The 17,225-nt window shown below is 51.7% G+C and overlaps 1 protein-coding gene across 4 annotated transcripts; it reads left to right on the top strand.

Moving 5' to 3' along the window:
- Positions 1–955: 955 nt before the first annotated feature.
- NAGPA (N-acetylglucosamine-1-phosphodiester alpha-N-acetylglucosaminidase) lies at positions 956–16,384 on the top strand. 4 transcript variants are annotated; one of them, XM_055803832.1, is made up of 12 exons: positions 956–1,112; positions 1,477–1,962; positions 5,810–5,949; positions 6,500–6,608; positions 6,988–7,116; positions 7,979–8,187; positions 9,319–9,366; positions 9,729–9,857; positions 10,993–11,124; positions 11,322–11,382; positions 12,003–12,243; positions 14,546–16,384. In XM_055803832.1, the coding sequence occupies exons 1-11, from the start codon at positions 1,000–1,002 to the stop codon at positions 12,223–12,225; spliced, it is 1,779 nt and encodes a 592-aa protein (XP_055659807.1). In that variant the 5' UTR covers positions 956–999; the 3' UTR covers positions 12,226–12,243; positions 14,546–16,384. The 4 variants fall into 4 exon arrangements, with proteins under 4 accessions (XP_055659807.1, XP_055659806.1, XP_055659805.1 ...); XM_055803831.1 differs by having other exon boundaries at positions 12,980–16,384; XM_055803830.1 differs by having other exon boundaries at positions 12,003–16,384.
- Positions 16,385–17,225: the final 841 nt, after the last annotated feature.

Raw genomic sequence — 17,225 nt, 5'->3', positions numbered from 1 at the left:
AAGTTAGCCTTTGCATCCCCCCAGCAACTAGCCCCTAAACCTTGGCGAAATCCCTCCAATTAATTCTTCCTGCTATTGAAACTGTTAGAATATAGTAGAAACCTGAAGGGTGCCTGCTTTTATTGTTGCTCTTTGGGTGGTTATAGCTGTGCAGTCTCTTTTGGTTGGTCAGTGTGAGAGTGGAGATGCCAAGAAGACACCACTGAGCTCAAGAGAAAGAGATGAAAATCAACGAGTGTTCAGAGCAGTTGGCACGGCTGGAGGAGGCGGTTGGACTAAGCACCTGGTAAGGATGAAACACGGTGAGTAAAGTAGGTGCCTTTATCACGGTTAACAAAGTAGTTCTTTTATTCAAAATAGAGCTATGGAGAGTAAAACCATTTTTACTGAAAATGAGGGGTCTGGCATGTGGTTCCTGGTCAGAAAAAAGTGTTGCCTTTATAGGCAGATACAGGAGTGGGGGATTTGCTTTTTTAATCATGTATTTGAGTTGGCTATTTCTTGAATGAGAAAATTCCCAGGCTTCTAAACTAAGGATCTCTGAGAGTTGTTGTCCTACCAGTTAGCCCAGGTGTACCACGGAACCCGAGCCACTGAGGGTACAGGTAGGAGAACCTAGAGCTGACTGAATCACCCCTCATCCCTCCAGTTTTGTTATTTTTCCCTTCTGGGAACCGGACAAACCCCCGATCCCCCAGAGGAGGAGGCTGGGGCTGTCGGTGCTTTGCGTGAGGCGGTGCCGGCCGCTGCGGGGAGACGGACACTCCCCGAGGCCGGAGCCAGCTCGGGCACTCCTGCATCCACCGCGCGGAGGCAGCCCACGGCTCTTTATTACAACAACAGGCTTTAAAAATATTTTATTTCCATCGTAAACCCGCCGTTCGCAGCCCAGCCCGGACGCACGGCATAGCCCGCGCCCCTCACAGCGGGACACGCGGGGGTGCTGCCGCCGCCCGGCAGGGGGCGCTACCGCCGCCCGCCCGCTGCCCGCCCGGCAAGATGGCGGCCTCCAGGGCGGCGGGGGCCGCGGGGTGGGGGCGGCCGGAGCCAGCGGTGGTGGTCGCCGCGGTGCTGGCGGCGCTCGGCTGGCTGCAGGCGACGTGCGGCGCCGGGTAAGTGTCCCTGTGGGTGTCTGGGGGAGTGGTAGCCCTGCCGTCCCGGTACGGGAGGGCCCCGGGGGGTCTCTTCCCGGCCGGTAGCGCCCGTTTTCGTCTGGGGGTCTGGCCGGTTGCCGCCGAGCCGGCGCCCCGTGGTCGGCTTGGTGGTGCGAGTACTGAGCGGGACAGCCCCCCCTTCAGCCGGGGTGGGTTACAGCGGTACCGGGGACTCTCCGGGCCCGGGGAGTCCCCGGTACTGCTGTAACCCACCCCTGCTCGGTGAGGCCACCCCGAGCCGCACAGCGCTTGTCCCACCACATAGGTTTGCAGGCGCACTCGGGCTGGGTAGCCTCGGGGCAACCAAATCTTCTCATTGCAGGACCCCCCCCAGCGACCTGCTGCTGCAACCCTATTTCCCCTCCCCGCACGGCCCTCGCCACAACCACAGGCACGTGAGAGACTGTCAGCCCCTCAAGTATGGCAACATAACACATGAAGCTTGGCCCAGTGACAACAGGACGGGTGGCCCTGTGGCTACCACCAGAACGTTTGTTTCTTACATCCCCTCTGAGGGCAAGGACCGCAAGGTGGTCTATGGCCACTTCACTTTCGTGAAGAACCCCCTGAAGACCTTCTCTGTGCTAGAGCCGGGCGGCACAGGAGGCTGCCAAGCTCACCGCAGAGCTCCTGTGGAAGAGACTGCAAGGCTTGGGAAGTGTCTGGTGGCCCAGAACGGTGGGTACTTTGACATGGGAACTGGAGAGTGTTTTGGAAACGTTGTGAGTGATGGAAAGCTGGTGAGAAACTCTGGAGGGCTGCAAAATGCTCAGTTTGGCATCCGGAAAGATGGCACCATGGTGTTTGGGTAAGAATCTGGGGGTTGTTTGGTGTGGGCTCTTTCCTCCCTGAAGACCAGTAGGCCTCATTGAGGCAGGAAGCAGTGCCCCAGCACTGCCTCTTTGGCCTCTCCCAGTTCAAGAAGAAGCATGCTTTGAATGGTGAAGTTAGGGATGTCCTAACTGTACCCCACTGAGCTATCTGGCCATTGGTTTTTCTTTCCTAGGTTGAGGAGAAGGTTGATGTTAGTCTGATGATCTTTAGCTGCTTAGCTTCCTGTGTCTGCTCACCCAACATGGGACAGTTACACTTGATTATGGTAGAAGGGGGAAGAGGTCTCTGTCCTCCCCACAGGGAAGAGGCAGAGTGGACTACGTAGCTGCTCTGGCTGCAGTACAGAAATGTTGGGTTTGGAAGAAACCTTTGGAGGTGCCTCATCCAGCACCCTTCTTTCACAGAGTTAGCTTGAGCAGGTTGCTCAGGGCCATGTCCAGTCAAATTTTTGAGTATCTCTTGAGTATGGAGACTGTGAGGAAGTGAAGAAATTTTTCCTAATACTCAATCCAGACCTCCCCTGGTGCAGCTTGAGGCCGTTTGCTCTTGTCCTGTGTTTGTTACTTGGGGGAGGAGGCTGACCCTGCCTCACTACAGCCTCCTTTCAGGCAGCTGTAAAGAGCAATCAGGTCCCCCCCGAGCCTCCTTTTCTCCAGGCTAAACACCCCCAGTTCCCTTAGGTGCTCCTCACCAGACTTGTGCTCCAGCCCCTTCCCCAGCTCTGTTGCCCATCTCTGGACACGCTCCAGCACCTCGATGTCCCTCTTGTAGTGAGGGGCCCAAAACTATGCACAGGATTCAGGCTGCGGCCTCAACAGGGCGGAGCACAGGGGGACAAATCACTACCCTGGTCCTGCTGGCCAGACTGTTTTGGATGCAAGCCAGGATGCTGTTGGCCTTCATGGCCACCTGAGCACTCTGCTGGCTGATATTCAGCCGGCTGCTGACCAGCACCCCCAGGCCCTTTTCCAGCTGCTCTGCCCCAAGCTGCAGCGTTATGTGGGGTTGTTGTGACCCCAGTGCAGAACCCAGTGCTGAGCCTTGTGGAACCTCATACGCCTGGCCTCGGCCCATTGGTCCGACCTGTCCAGATCCCTCTGTAGAACCTTCCTACCCTCAAGTAGATCAACATTCCTGCCTGGCTTGGTGCTGTTGGCAAACTTACTAAGGGTGCACTTGATCCCCTCATCCAGATCATTCATAAAGCTATTAAACAGAACTGGCCCCAATACTGAGCCCTGGGGAACACCACTTGTGACTGGCTGCCAGCTAGATGTAGCTCCATTCACGGCAGCTCTTTGGGCCCAGCCATCCAGCCAGCTTTTTACCCAGTGTCCAGTTTTTTAGACCTGTCCAAGCCATGAGCAGCCAGTTTCTCCAGGAGAATGCTGTGGGAAACAGTGTCAAAGGCTTTACTAAGGTCCAGGTAGACACCATCCACAGCCTTTCCCTGCTGCTGCTGGGTTCAGGCTCAGCTGCACAGATCTTTTGTTTCACATAGCTCCCAGCCCCTTGCCCCATGCCAAGGCACTGAACCTGGGTGGAAGAAGAGCTCCCTTCTGGTGCCAGAGCTCACAGTCTTCCAGCCTTCATCATCAGGATTTGCCACCCCAGTCAGGAGATCCTGGGTGCTTCTTCTGGGCATTGTGGGGTTCAGGGTTTTGTTTCCACAGGCTATTAGGCAAGATCTGTCCATCTCTTTCTCATCGTCCCTGCTGCTGTGCAGTGTGCAGACTTCCTCCTGTTGCTGGTTGTCCCAGCAGCATAGCTCCTCAGCCAGCATGCACCAGGACACCATTTCCTTGGCCCCAGCTTCAGCAAGGTGCAGGTATCCCTGCAGCGTGAGAGCTGGAGCACTGCCTTCTCCCGCCACAGTTTCAGCTGAATCAAGGTGGCTGCACTCTGTGGTGTGTCACTCTGGCTGACCACAGACACTGTCTTCTGCAGAATTTCCAGCTCCCCACCCTGAGCTGCAGCATCTCTTGTCTCCTAAGAGCTGTGGTCTCAGCCTGGCACTTACACAGCCCTCTTCCTGGCACCAGCTGAAAAGGAGTGTGACACTCCCTAGTCAGCTGGAGACAAAAGCTCAAAGCACCCTTTGATGAGGTATAGCTGACAGAGGGTCTGTTTGTGCTCACTGTAAGTAAAAATCCCCAGTAGCTACCTTCCCCAGCAGCAGCAGGCACTCTAAAAGTTCTAGAAGCATTCCCAGAGGTTCTTCTGATGGTCTCAGATGTTTGGGAAGCAGTCTGGAAGCTGCTGTATTCTCCACACTTCTGTTAGCCTGCTCCCACGTGCCCTCAGACCTCAGCAAGGGTCTCTGCAAAGGCAAACTGACTGTACCGAGCTGGGGCTTTAGCGTGCAGCTGTTCTCTGTCAGCCCTAAGAACCATGGCCTTAAATTACTTGGTGATGGGGTTGGTGACATGTCCCTTTTAGTGAGGGGGCTTCTGCTGAGGGGACCAACTGCAACTGCAGAATCGCTGTTGAGTCCTTAATCTCAGGTCTGCCCTGCCTCTCCCCTACTCTGGCAGGATTTCCTGCGTTAAATGAAGCTGTGGCACTGTGTGTGAGTTATCTGCTCTGTGTCTTTGCAGCTTCTGAAATGTGACACTGGAAATAGTTTTGGTGTAAATCATTTGGTCTGTCAGGGCAGTGGGGAAAGTAATTTGCACTTGACTCTTTCACACCATGATTGTGATCAGCAGGATGGGGACGTTGTTACCCTGCACCTAACAAAGATGCTGCCTCTGCCACCTGGACTGATGGTGGATAATTATTTGCAGGCTTTAAAAGCTGACAGTTGGTTGATTAGTCTGTGCTCAAGCTGTTGTGTAGTTCGATCCATTTACAGCTGTGTTCATTTTGTCATCCTGTTCCCTTCCCATGGGTAAAGGGATTTCTTTTTGCATGTTTTTCATTCAGGTATTTTCAATTACATTTTTCTACAAAGCATGAACCTTTGTTCAGCTGCAGTCGGGGATAATAAAAAACTAGAAGCTGAGCATCCAGCTCCCACAAGACATGCCTGGAGCATGCAGAGCAGTTTTAAACGAAAAATCCCTGGCAGAACCTAACGGCAAAAGCACGGCTGTTCAGCCCCAACCTTTGCTGCTGCCCTCTCCTGTCACTTGCAAGCATGACCTTGCATCAGGTTCTGAGAAGACAGATGTTACTCAGCACCTTAATTCTTGAGAGAGGAATATCCCTTGGGAAGCACTGCACAGTGACACACAACGCCCAATCATGGAAAAGGTAGCTGGACAGTCTTTTTGCTGCCTGACTGTTCAGTGAAAGGTTTTGCTGTCTGGAAAAGTAGAGGAAGCTCTTTCCCAGATGGAGGGGAGCAGGTAGCTTCCAGCAGTGCCTTCCCCTCAGTGCAGCTGTTGGAAGACTGGATGCTGTTCCTTAAAACCCTCTCAAAAGCTGTTTGGTGTCACTGTTTTGCAGAATGGAAAGTGACAGACAGTAAGATGTTACAGCTGCTTCCACAGATCTCTTAAGTATTTGGCAGTGGCTCTGCCCTCATGTTCTGCCAGATGTTTTCTGCCCTTATTATCCTGGCTCGGGTCCACTGACCACGTTGTTGGCAGGAGTTGTTCCATGCACAGTGGCCTGGGACCATCATTAACAGTGGCTTTGTGCAGAATAGCAGGGAACAGGGTCCACTGGCTGCTAAAGTGATGTCTCACACTGCTTGGCCTCTAGGTTTGGATGGAGCTAGCCTTCACTCAGCCACCTTCTCCCTACTTCTTTTACATGAGGCTTTTACATGACGCTGCTGTGACTGTGGGTAACGTCTCCTGCTCTCTCTTTCCTAGTTACCTGTCTGAGGAAGATGTCTTGGATCAAGCAAACGCTTTTGTGCAGCTTGTGAGTGGGGTAGTTTGGCTCCTAAGAAATGGAGAAGTGTACGTCAGTCAGAGTCAGATGGCTGAGTGTGGTGAAACTCAAACCACAGGTAAATGTTGTAAAGCCTAGGTATAGATTGTCCTTCTGATGAGGCTCTTGGAAGGAGGGGGTAGCAGTGGAAACTATGTTGTCTAGTTGCAGTTTGCTACTCACTTAAGAGGTCCAAATTCCTTCTGTGCTACTTTACGCTGAGTCTGCAGCAAGTGCAGCGCAAGAAATAGGCTGCCTGCAAGATAAGGCTGCACTCGCCTGTTCAGGGTTGTGGAGCAGAATTTGCTGAGGACTGTAAATAGTGGTGGCATGACTGATAATAATACTTGTCCAGAGAAACTCAAAGCATGTGCCTCTTAACAGGATTTTAAAACTGAGAGCTTGTGAATCCCCTTTTTGGTCCCCATGACAGACAAAAACTTAACAAGAGTGCTTCTGGAAATGTTATTTGTAGGTGGGCTTGGATGAACAAGCGGAACCTGGGCTGTTCTTGTGGTGTTACAGTTTAGATGAGCTCCTTGCTGGGAGCTGTTTTGCAGACAGATATTTCTATAAACAGCCAGTTCGGTCACCCAGCTGGTGTGTGAATTATTCCTTCTCCTGCACAGGAACCTTCGAGAAGTTCATCAACGTGATATCGGCCAGGACTGCGGTTGGACACGACAGTCAGGGGCACCTGGTCTTGGTTCATGTGGATGGACAGACGGAATCCAGAGGGTAAGGCGGGGTTGTGGTAAGGTGCAAGTCTCTTATCTTTTTAGATAGAAGTCTCTAATCGGTCTCTATTATATATAAGAACATTATATATATATATAAAAGAACAATCTGTCTCTAAGTTCTGTCACTGCGGCAACTCTGCAGCTGCCAGTGATGTGTTTTAAGGCAGAGACCTGCAGAGCTTGGGGTCATCTGAAGACACTGCTGTTGGGTGTCTTTCTGAGAAAAGGCTAATGCAGCCCCTAGGCAGTGAGTCAGCACACCTGGGGTGGGAGAACTTCCCTGCTTCTGCTGAGGAGAGGGACAAAGCTTCTAGCATAGCAGTTTTGTTGAAGTCAAATAGCATGTATGAGCAACAAACAACTGCGTTATTTTGCAGGGTCAACCTCTGGGAAATGGCTGAATTTCTGAAGCAGCAGGGAATCATCAATGCTATCAACCTGGATGGTGGGGGGTCTGCCACACTGGTCTTAAATGGGACCCTCGCAAGCTACCCGTCTGAGCACTGGTAGGTGCTGGCGGCACGTGCCCAGGGCTGCACCGGTAACTGGGCAGCTCCCGTTAGTGTGCAGAGCTCCGTCCTACCCCACTCCGCAAGGGAGTCAGCTGGCATTGCTGGGAGATCACAATGTAAAGGCAAGTGACAGGTTTTGAGGGAGAGAATGGCTGTAAAATTTAAAGCGATTTAGTGACTATGTATTTTTTCCACTTAGTCATCCAGGATTAAAGTTTAGCTGTTTTCAGACATGCAGCGAAGCTGTTGCCTAGACTGAGTGGCCTGATGTGGGAATCAGATAAGGAAGCAGTTCTCAGACTGGGACATTCAGAGCTGTACATTCACAGGAATTAGCAGAGATCTGTCAGCAGCTTATTATTATGGAAGAAAACACTGACTTGAAGGCCCTGTCCTGCCTCATGTGAGGCAACCTAAAGAATATTTTACTTCAAATTTAGCTTTTTAGTTATTTCTGACTGTAAACACAAAGGGGTTTAAAATTCAGTTTGCAATCTGACAGTTGAAACCCAAGTTGCTATAACTGCAATGATGTCACTTATATCAAAGTAAATAATATTCAAGAAAAGGTGTGTTGAACGCTGAAGTTTAGGGAAGCTGGGAATGCTTAAAGGGAGGCTTTGCATGTTGCTTTCTGTAAATCCGTGTTTGAAATTACTCCTGTCCACTAGGATTAAACACTTAGTTAAAATATTGACTCAAATCTAGTTTTATGTTTATGTTTTCCCATTATTAATGTTTTTGTTTGCCAGTGTGAGTCAGGATGAAAATCTGTGGGTTATATCAACTGGTTTCACCTAGGGCTGGGAGCAGCACAGTGCTTGCCTGCCTTATGGGACCCGTCTTCTGTCCCCAGCTCCTTTGACAACATGTGGCGTTGCCCTCGGAGCATCTCGACCATCATGTGCATCCATGAGCCTGCCTGCGAGCCCGCTGACTGCAGCGGTCATGGGGACTGTGTGGAAGGGGAGTGCCACTGCACTGGGGACTTCTGGAGAGGTCCAGCCTGTGACATCTTAGACTGTGGCCCTTCCAACTGCAGCCTGCATGGCACCTGCACCGACTGTGAGTCACTGTGGTGTGCAAAGGCTTCTAACGTGGAGATTTTGGTGGGTGCTGGTGGGTAGCTCCAGGGGAAGCATGGACCTGGGCAGTGTGTACGTGGGGAATATCGCAGACTTGCCTGTGAGGTCCCACGGCGAGGCCCAGTGCACCACTGTGTGCAGTCCTGGCTGGTTCACAGAGTCCTTTCCCGCTCTGGTGGGAAGGTGCACAGCGCGTGTGACCTGGCACCGGCAGTAGCCGCTTCCGTCAGTGCGGAGCAACACCCTGGAAAGGCTTCCCAGCCTTTTGGGGCCACAGGTGCTGGCTGGCTGGCCAGCCCATGCCCTGAGTCCGGGAGCCAGCTGGTGCCGTGTGCCTCAGCGCTCGTCTTACCTTCTGGGTGTACGAGCTGCTCTCCCCCTCCCCTCCTGCAGCTGAAGCAGCAGTAGAGGCAGTCAGAACCCTCTGCCTTTAGGAGATAGCAGCAGGGCTAGGCTGGGCTTCCCACCTGGGAACTGGACCTGTGGCAGGGCTTGACTGCAGACTCTGTGTCTCAAGTTTCCCTTTCTGTCACTGGCGTTGTGCTTCTGGTTTGTAAATCCATTGATGGAAAGGGCAGCGTATTATGCTGTATGACAGAGCAGCTGAGTTCTGCCCCCTCCCCTTGTTGTTCCTTCTTTACTTGAATCCCCTGCTCCATGATTTTTACAAGTGTGCAGTTGCTACTCTTCCATAAACTCCTTGGAATCTCGGGACTGCTGTAGCGTACACCCCCCAGCTCCTGCTCTTCCATGCCTGCTCAGTCCTGTTTTCCTCTTTCTGTGCTGCCTCCCTGATTCAATTCACAGCCACATTTGCACTGGTGAAGTGGCTGGGCAGAGCTCAGTGGGTGCAGTTGTTGCTAGTAGCTGACCCAGAGTTAATCTCTCAAAATCCAATCAGTGAGAGTTCTGCTGTGTTTGGCAGCTCTAGTTGGGTGCCTGTTCGAACCCCACCTGTGCGAGTGACTCCAGGATTCCTCTTCTGTGGGTTGCCTGACAGGGAGAGTTAAGGGGGCACCCCAAGAAGCAGAGTGGCTCCTAATTTTGAGTTCCTGCTATTTCTCAGACTTTCCCTGTTGTCGTTAATGCCTGTTTGTGTGTGTTTGCACAGCTGGATGCCTGTGTGATGCCGGCTGGACTGGCAGCAACTGCAGCAAAGGTAATGCTGACTTCCACTCTGCTCCACTTCTTCAATAGCCAGCAAGGGGACAGTGAGAACCCGTCCCTCCAGGCGGTGGTGGGCGGCTCCCCGGGAGGGAGCTGGCAAAGGAAAGGAAACACAGCATGCTGCTCTGTTTTTTTGTCGCTGTGAGTTTAATTGCTGAGGTGAACTCCTTAAGATCAGCGTGCTGCAAAGCACTTTAAGCCCTTGCTCCTTGTTCAAGGCACAGACTTGGCTTCTGTTCTCTGAGCAGCCATCAGTGCCCGGTGTCAGCGGCTGCTCCGTGGGTGGGACCACGGGGGTGGGGTCGCCTTCCTTGTAGCGAGGCCCCTGATGAGATCTCTGCTTGTCTCCTGCAGCTTGTGCTAGCGGTTTTTATGGGGATGCTTGCACCCAGAAATGCCAGTGCTACAACGGTGGCTCGTGTGACCCCCTGCATGGAGCCTGTTCCTGCCCGGCTGGGTACTATGGCACCAGCTGTGAGCGAGGTAAGGGCTGCAGCCTGGGCTAGGGGGAGGATTTGTGTCACCTTTGAGCCGCCTCTCATAAGTTAGCAAGCACAAGGTCTGCCCAGCAGGCTCAGGCTTGAACTTTACGGCTAGAGCATAACCTGCCAGCTTCCAGCTCTTAAGGGCTTGCCTGTCCTACCCAAACTGGCTAAAAAGAAAAGGAGGGAGCAGAGAGGAAAGAGGAATTTTCTTCATCACTAGAAAATTACAGATTCCTGTTTAGTCTGTGCCCCAAAGAACTGCGTTGCATTCCCAGAGCTTGTGAATGTAGCATGTGCAGACTTGAACATCCGTCGCTCGAGGGTGTCACACCAGGCCCTGCCTGTAGCCTGGGCTTCAGGTGAGGCAGGTCAGTGAGTGGGAAGCGCTCCAGGGGGCCGTTCCGGCTTATAACCTTCAGATTCTGGCTGTACAGATGGAGCTAGTGCTGTGCACAATTGTGTAACCACTCCGGCTTTTCCGAGGGACTCGAGGCCCCCTGGTATCTGACTGAACAGCCTGCTCTGTTGACAGGACAAGTTAATTACAGCGTGGGTGTAAACTTCTTGTGTGCATGGTGACGTTAGCGATGCTTTGTTCCCAGCCTAGGAACGCTTAGCCAGCCCGATCCCTGTTTTACAAAAACTTCTCCTTGACATAAAATAACAGCAGTTAACTCACAGCGTGGTGCTTTCAGGCTGCCAGAGGAAGCAGGGTGGGCAGGCAGAACGGCTTTGTCAGGCTGCAGGAAACCTGGGGCTCTGACAGCTCGGCACAACGGCAGAGCCCACTGCGCGCTTGTTCTCAAACTCAAGTGCTTTGCAGTGGCACCGATGCCCGCCTCTGCTTGCGAGCCAAACAGCAGGGCCATAGTGCAGATCCGGCAGGGAGAAAAACATTGGAAGCAGCAAAGCCAGAGCCTGCTGTGGTGACAGAAGCAACACTGATATCTCAGTGGGGTGTAGGTGAGGGCTGAGCCTCCTAAAGCTCTTAAGTGTCCCATCCGTCCTGGCACTGAGCCGGTGCAGCTGGGGAAGGGGCACAGCCGAGCTGGGGGGCTGCAGTGGCAGACAGGATGGCTGCACAGCAGGGGGGGCTTGGACAGTGACCGACTGCCTTGTCATCACCTCCCCAGAGTGTCCCATGGGCTGGTACGGGCCAAACTGCCAGCAGCAGTGTGCATGTGAGCACATGTGTCCCTGCGACCGGGAGACGGGCAGCTGCAACATCACCTATGCAGTGGCAGTGCAGGACCAGTTGAACAAAGGTACCTCTGGCTGCAGGGGTTGGGTTGTGCTCTTTTGTTTTTTTTAAAAAAAAGTTGGGAGAGCAGCTTTAGAGCATCATGTTCTGCTTGCTTCGCTGCTGGCTTTGACTGGCTGGCATCTTAAGCTTGCTCTTTTTTAGTGGAATTTTACACCCTCTCTCCAACGCTGCATTTCTTCCCTCTATTCTGTTTTCCAGCTGGGCAGTGTTTGGCTTTCCAGAATAAGGGAAGGAGCCAAGAAAAATTCTCTCTGTCAGAGTAAGTGTGTGATACTTATCATATACGTGTATACATATACAGCGAGTCTGTGCCATCAGTGCTCCCTGCAAGATGAGTAGTTCATGCCACCTCCCGGGTGCCAGTGTGTCAGTCACTGCCCAAACCATCTGTGTTCTGATCTCGTTGTATCTCCTGCAGCTCTCAGTGGGGAAGGTGAGGAGGGGGACCACAAGGTGCTAAAAACTTAATTGTAAGACAAAGTGCTGAGCTGGAGCCCCCCTCAGTGACAGTCAATGCTCCGAGCGTGGTGTTCTGTAGCTTATGGTTAGCCAAGAGCCACCTTTCCTCTCCCGCTGTATGTGCAGCAGGGACAAGGACAGCTGTGACACCGGAGCACAGCTGCTGCAGTGCGGGGGAAGCTGCAGTGGCTCTGCGGGCACAGCTGGGCACGTGTTAACAGAGCAGAACGCTAAAAACATCCATTTGCTCTGGCCACCAGAGCGGCCTTTCAAAGGCTTTTGCAGAGCACGTTCGTGCCCGCCCGAGAGCAGAACCACAACCTTGGGGTGCCGGGGAAGTGGGGACCAGCCTTGAGAGATCATTTACACAGTGGGAACATGTGGGAGATGTGGGTTACATGGATTTTTCTCATCTGACAGAAAAACCTGGATCTCCATGACCTCTGTCTTGACTCTGCTTCTCGTGATTAGCACCGTGGGAAACATAGGGCTTTTCCTCAAGAGCAGGCCGGAGCGGCAGGGTGAAAGCAGTGACTATCTCTACCACCGCCTGAGGGAGGTGAACGGGGAAGCCAGTCACAGCCCCACAGCTGCTGCCTGGGAGACAGAAGACAGCCAGGACCAGAGCCAAGCGCTCCTTTAGAGCCCTGGCTGAGAGCAGGTAGGGTACTGGCTACCCTGCCCCTTGCCGTGCCGCTTGGCGCTCAGGCCTCGAGTGTGGAGCTGCTGACTGACCCGCATGCGGCAGTGAGGGACCAGTCCCAGCCTGGGAGGCACAGCCGGCTCCCCCTCTTCCTCCGCTGCTCTGCCCGCCCGAGCAAGCAGGACTGTGCCTTTAGTGGCCATGAGGGGATACAGGGCACAAGCCACCAGGCTGGCTTCTGCACACAGAATTCCACAGCTGCAGCAGGAAAGGGAACATGCTGGTTCCCCCCAGAGGGAAGCAGGTGAGGAATGTGAGCCATGGGCAGTTCAGCGAGGCCTTTTCTCACCTGAGCCGTGGCTAGTATTTGTGAGATGCAAGATAAATTGCCTCTAGCACAAAGCCAGGCTTAAGGTTGTTGTAGTCTGTAACTGTCTGCCCTTCCCTGGTAAGCTCAGATTTTTATCAAAAAACTGGGGGAAAAAAAGTTGTTTTAAAATGCTGCAGGAGGTGCAGCACATAGTAAAGCCACAACGTTCCTCCTGCTGGCTGCAGAGGCGGGCTTGCAGGCTGGCACACAGCATCGGGGCGTTCTTGCACCCCACTTCCTTCACCTGGCTGCGCTGACTTCAGGGCCAGTGTTTTCTTATCAGATCCTTAGTCCTAGAAGTAGCCATTTTCAGTAGGTTTTTGTAGTACAGCAACATGAAAAGGCCTGTCAGCTCAAACACGCTGCTCTTGCATTCTCTCGTAGCTCCCCGAAGCCGGCGCACGCTGCCCAGCTGCACGGGCTGCTGCTGAGGGACCCCAGCGTGGAGCTCTGCCACTGGGGAAGAGTGGCAGCCGCCCAGCCTGGTGGGCACAGCCCAGCAGAGCTGCAGGCCAGGGCCCACATGCCCTTGCCCACTGCTGCCAGCTCTGCCCTCTTCCCTCTGAGGGAGCCGCCACCAGCTGGGACTGGGATCAGCAGGTACCCCAAGTGACCCGAGATCCTGAACATCTCCAGTGGAAATCAGACATTTTACTAAATACATCATTGCACAATGCATTTTAAAAAAATAATAATTTTTGAGTTTGCTTCCATGTGAGGAAAAACTAGCCTTTAATGTGCTACTTTAATGCTGCAAAGGGGCGGGGCGGGGCGTTACAGCCTCTCTGAGCCTAAATATTAACATTTTTATGCACTGTTTTTAAGTCTCCAAGTAAAGGTATGGAATTTTGTGCTGCCGTTGGCATCAAATCAGCCTGTAAACAGGAGATTCTATTTTTCTATTATTTACATAAGTCTATTTGAAACTTGAATAAATTCTATTAGTGGTAAGTGCCTGAAACTCAGCTTCTTCCTGCTTGGTTGCAGCAGGCAGGCGCGATCCCTTCCCCCTTCAGCTCAGCTGGCCGTTCGAACCCAGCAGACCCTTTTTATTTTAAAAACCCAACTAACACTGCAGGACGTGATGTGAAAAACAAGAAATGCTGGTTCTACAGGAAAAAATTAAAGAACATTTTAGTTACTAAGCAGGAGTAGCTGAATACAAGCTTTACCTCTGTTACTCTGTGGGTAAAGGGCACAGCATGTAGTTACATTTGCAGAGTTTACCACAGTTTGAACAGTTGTGTCAGACGTGTTTAGAGATGCTTTTTTATTTCCAACATACAGAGGTGTACAGCTCCTAGCAGAACCTACAGATACTGGAACTAAATACAGTTGTTGTCAAGTAACATGTTACAAAGCACTCCGCGTTCTGCTAGTGTGCTCTTAAAGAACACCAGGGATCTTTTGGCTGAGAAAATTCAGAATTTCAATTTATAAAAATGAAAACAGCTGCAAGGGAGAGAAAGTGCTTGCTAAAAAAAAATTAAATAAATTAATGCCCATTTAACTTATCTTTGTAACCAAGAGCTTGGAAGTGGATGCTGATGTCGTTAAAAGCCAATGCTTGCCGTGTGATTCCAGTTTAGCCTTCCAAGAGAGAAATAATCCAGTATAAGAATCATCACAAACATGCTGGCAGATTATTAAAGCCAACAGCATGCAGGAATTTTTGACAAGTGCTTGTCGATGTTGTCCTTAAGAGTCCAAGAACTGTTTCTTGCATTATTTCCTCACAGTATAAGCATTTCCGATATTACAGGCATTTTGAACTAAGGGATTCCCATGGCTGGCCCTCACTGCTGCGCCAGCGCACGGCAGCCTTGTGCCCGAGCTGAGCAGACAGTTGGGCTCAGCGCTTCCTGCCAGGATTGCCAAGCTACAGTTAAGCGTTACAGATTCAGGATTATACATTTTTTATTAATAGTTCTTCTTTTCCTGTTACTGAAGGGGAATCGATGCAGCCAACTGGGCAGCCATAAGACTGAAGCGAACGAGCCAAGGGACTGCAGTCACCCAGAGCTGCCTCCCATAATGAGTCGGGATTGCTCTTGCCCTGGCAGCAAGTACTGGCGGCCAGGAAACCCCCAGGCCAGGCTCGGTGCCTCCCTGCTGGCAGCACAGCCATGCCCGAGTGCTACCTTACAGCTCGGCACGCGGCAGCAATAAAGCCCCCGGCGCTGCTGCGGGCACCTTCCTGGGCCGGAGCCTCCCTCGGTCAGGTCTCGCCGTTCTGCCTACAGCAGTTAAAAAAGCCCCTTTTGAACCTGAAGGACAAAACACACAGCCAAAGCAGCTCAGTGCTGCCTTCCAGCTTTGCCCTGAATGACGAGTGTGACACCCCCTCCCCAGCACATGCCCACCAGTGATGCGCAAATGGCAGGATGGGGCAAACCCATAGAAAGTTACTAAGAACGAAGGTTTCACATACGGCCGTACTTCAGTGTAAACAGCAGCACTTTGTACCTGCAGCGCAGTGTCCCTCCTTGCGTTAAACATGGCAGTGGCTCTTTGAGGTAGCGGTTGTGTTTTGCATATGAAATATCTGACACAGGGGAAAGCCCCAAATCACTGAGGAGCTACTTTTTAAGTACCCAGCTCGTTACCTGAACACAGCCAAGCTCACCAGCTTCACTGAGGAGCAGCTGCCACTGCACAGGAGGGCCTCGCTGCATCGCAAGCTCTGCACCCGGAACCGCAGCCCGGTTTTAAAGGTTCTGGCTTACAAGATCTTTGAGAGATGAGTGGCTCCCAGGGAACCAGGATCCAGAACACCTCCCAGCCTCAACTGACAAGAGGCTGCTGTTAAGAAAACAGCACGTTTTATTTTCTAAAGCACACAGATGTCATTTTATGGGGAGAAAGGTGCTTTAGAAGAATTCTGCTTCTCTTGTATCTACAGTTCACAAAGTCAGGTTTAAAAAGCACAGCACAGCACAGCACCGCACCAGCCACAACAGCCAGGCTGCTGCCCCCTTTCTCATTGTAACATTCAGGAAAAAAAGGCAGAAAAAGATCTATACTGAATTACTTAAATTGGTAGGTGGAATAACCCCGGCAGTTTTGCTTACAATCAACATGGGAGAGTTCACAAGCTGCTTCCCACACGGATGTGTGCAGCAGTCTCTCGTGGGGCCGGAGCGCGGTGCCACCGAGGAACAAGAAAAGCCACAGTGCGCCATCCCCAGCACGCTGTAGGACCAGCCCCTCATCTCTTCCCTGCTTGTTCAGAGACCTGCCAGAGGCTGCCAAGATCCCCACTGACAAGAGTCAAACACCCAAACCTTTTCCTGCTGGCAGGACAGCAGCACATGCCACATTTGACAATAATAATAAAAAAAATAAATTAAAAAAATCCAGTGCAATGGAGGAAATTCTTAACCAGAGCAAACCAAGGGAAACGGGAATGTTACCACCATGGGACATGACTGACCAAGCCACAGGAAACCGAAACCCTGAAACAGCGTGGGGAGGACAAGGCTGGGTTTGCTCCTGATGCTTTGGGAATCAGCTTGACTCTATTTCTAGCATCAGAATTAATTACAGGTAAAGGATTTTACATGAGGGATACACACATGCACTTTTAATTCCAGAACTCTTGATTTTCCGGAGCAAAGGCGGTACTTTTCCGTCTCTATCAGACTGCGATTACACTAACATGCCAGAGACAGAGAAATGGTGAAGTCACTGAACAACGGGGGAATCTGCTGAACTCGCAGCTTCCCCAAAGCCGGCACAACTAAGTCACCTGTTCCACTCTTACACCAGAGACATAAAGAGGGAGAGTAACTTCCTTGGCTCCAATCCTTTAAAAAAACAAATGACTTCTATAAACACATCTAGTTCTTCATCTTCCATAGTTCCAAACGTTGGGGCTCTTTTTTTCCGTTGGCAAAGCCTGGTACTTCAAAACCAGTAGCTACAAAGCAGGGTTAGAAGGAGCTACTTTATGTGTATGTTGTTCTTAGCTGCACAGATCCCATCAACCTTAACAAAAACCTGGTGAGAGGAAAAGGAAGCCCCCAAGTCTTTACCGAGAAAGATGGCCGTGGATTGCTGTGCTGGAGGAAGAAACCACCCCTCCACCCTCACCTGTGCCATGGCCAGAACGGCCTGTGCTGTTCCTCAGCTGGGGAACTGGAAACTCACCCATCTTAGACCATGTTTATGCATGGGACACAAACCACTTGGCTGGGGCAGCCTAAACAATCACAGGGGCAGTACACTGACAGTCATTCCGTGGGCAGCGGATCAGTGTGGAGGCAGCCTCCGTATGGCAGGGGTGAGGTCTTCACCCAGCACAGCTGGATCCAAAAGCAGACATCTGTCCACAAGTCCCACGTGCGTGCCAGCTGCAAATACCACCTAAGGGCAACTGAGTATTTGATGCACATTCTCATTTCCTTGCCACCTAGACAAGAACAGGCACAACCTTGCTGCCCAACCTGATAAATGGATCACTGGCACCTTTGCTACACATCCACTCTAGAGTCATCGATGGAGATTATGGACAAACATGGTATTTTTGGTGTGTCATGAAGATGCACTGTCTTCTTACAAATCCTGAACTCAATTCTTAATCCTAAAAAAACATCCCCTAAGTCCAAAAAGCGCTGGACTCTAAGCTTAC

Source organism: Falco peregrinus, chromosome 5 (assembly GCF_023634155.1).
Source record: "Falco peregrinus isolate bFalPer1 chromosome 5, bFalPer1.pri, whole genome shotgun sequence".
Classification (NCBI taxonomy): Eukaryota; Metazoa; Chordata; class Aves; order Falconiformes; family Falconidae; genus Falco; species Falco peregrinus.
Note: the sequence above shows the minus strand (reverse complement) of the source record. Positions and strands in the feature narration are given on the sequence as shown.

Bases quoted from the DNA above. Each gene is read 5' to 3' on its own strand.
- NAGPA (XM_055803832.1), top strand. From the start codon at position 1,000: ATGGCGGCCTCCAGGGCGGCGGGGGCCGCGGGGTGGGGGCGGCCGGAG. The intron at 1,113-1,476 runs GTAAGTGTCCCT...TTCTCATTGCAG, and splicing joins CAGGCGACGTGCGGCGCCGG to GACCCCCCCCAGCGACCTGC. The intron at 6,609-6,987 runs GTAAGGCGGGGT...GTTATTTTGCAG, and splicing joins GGACAGACGGAATCCAGAGG to GGTCAACCTCTGGGAAATGG.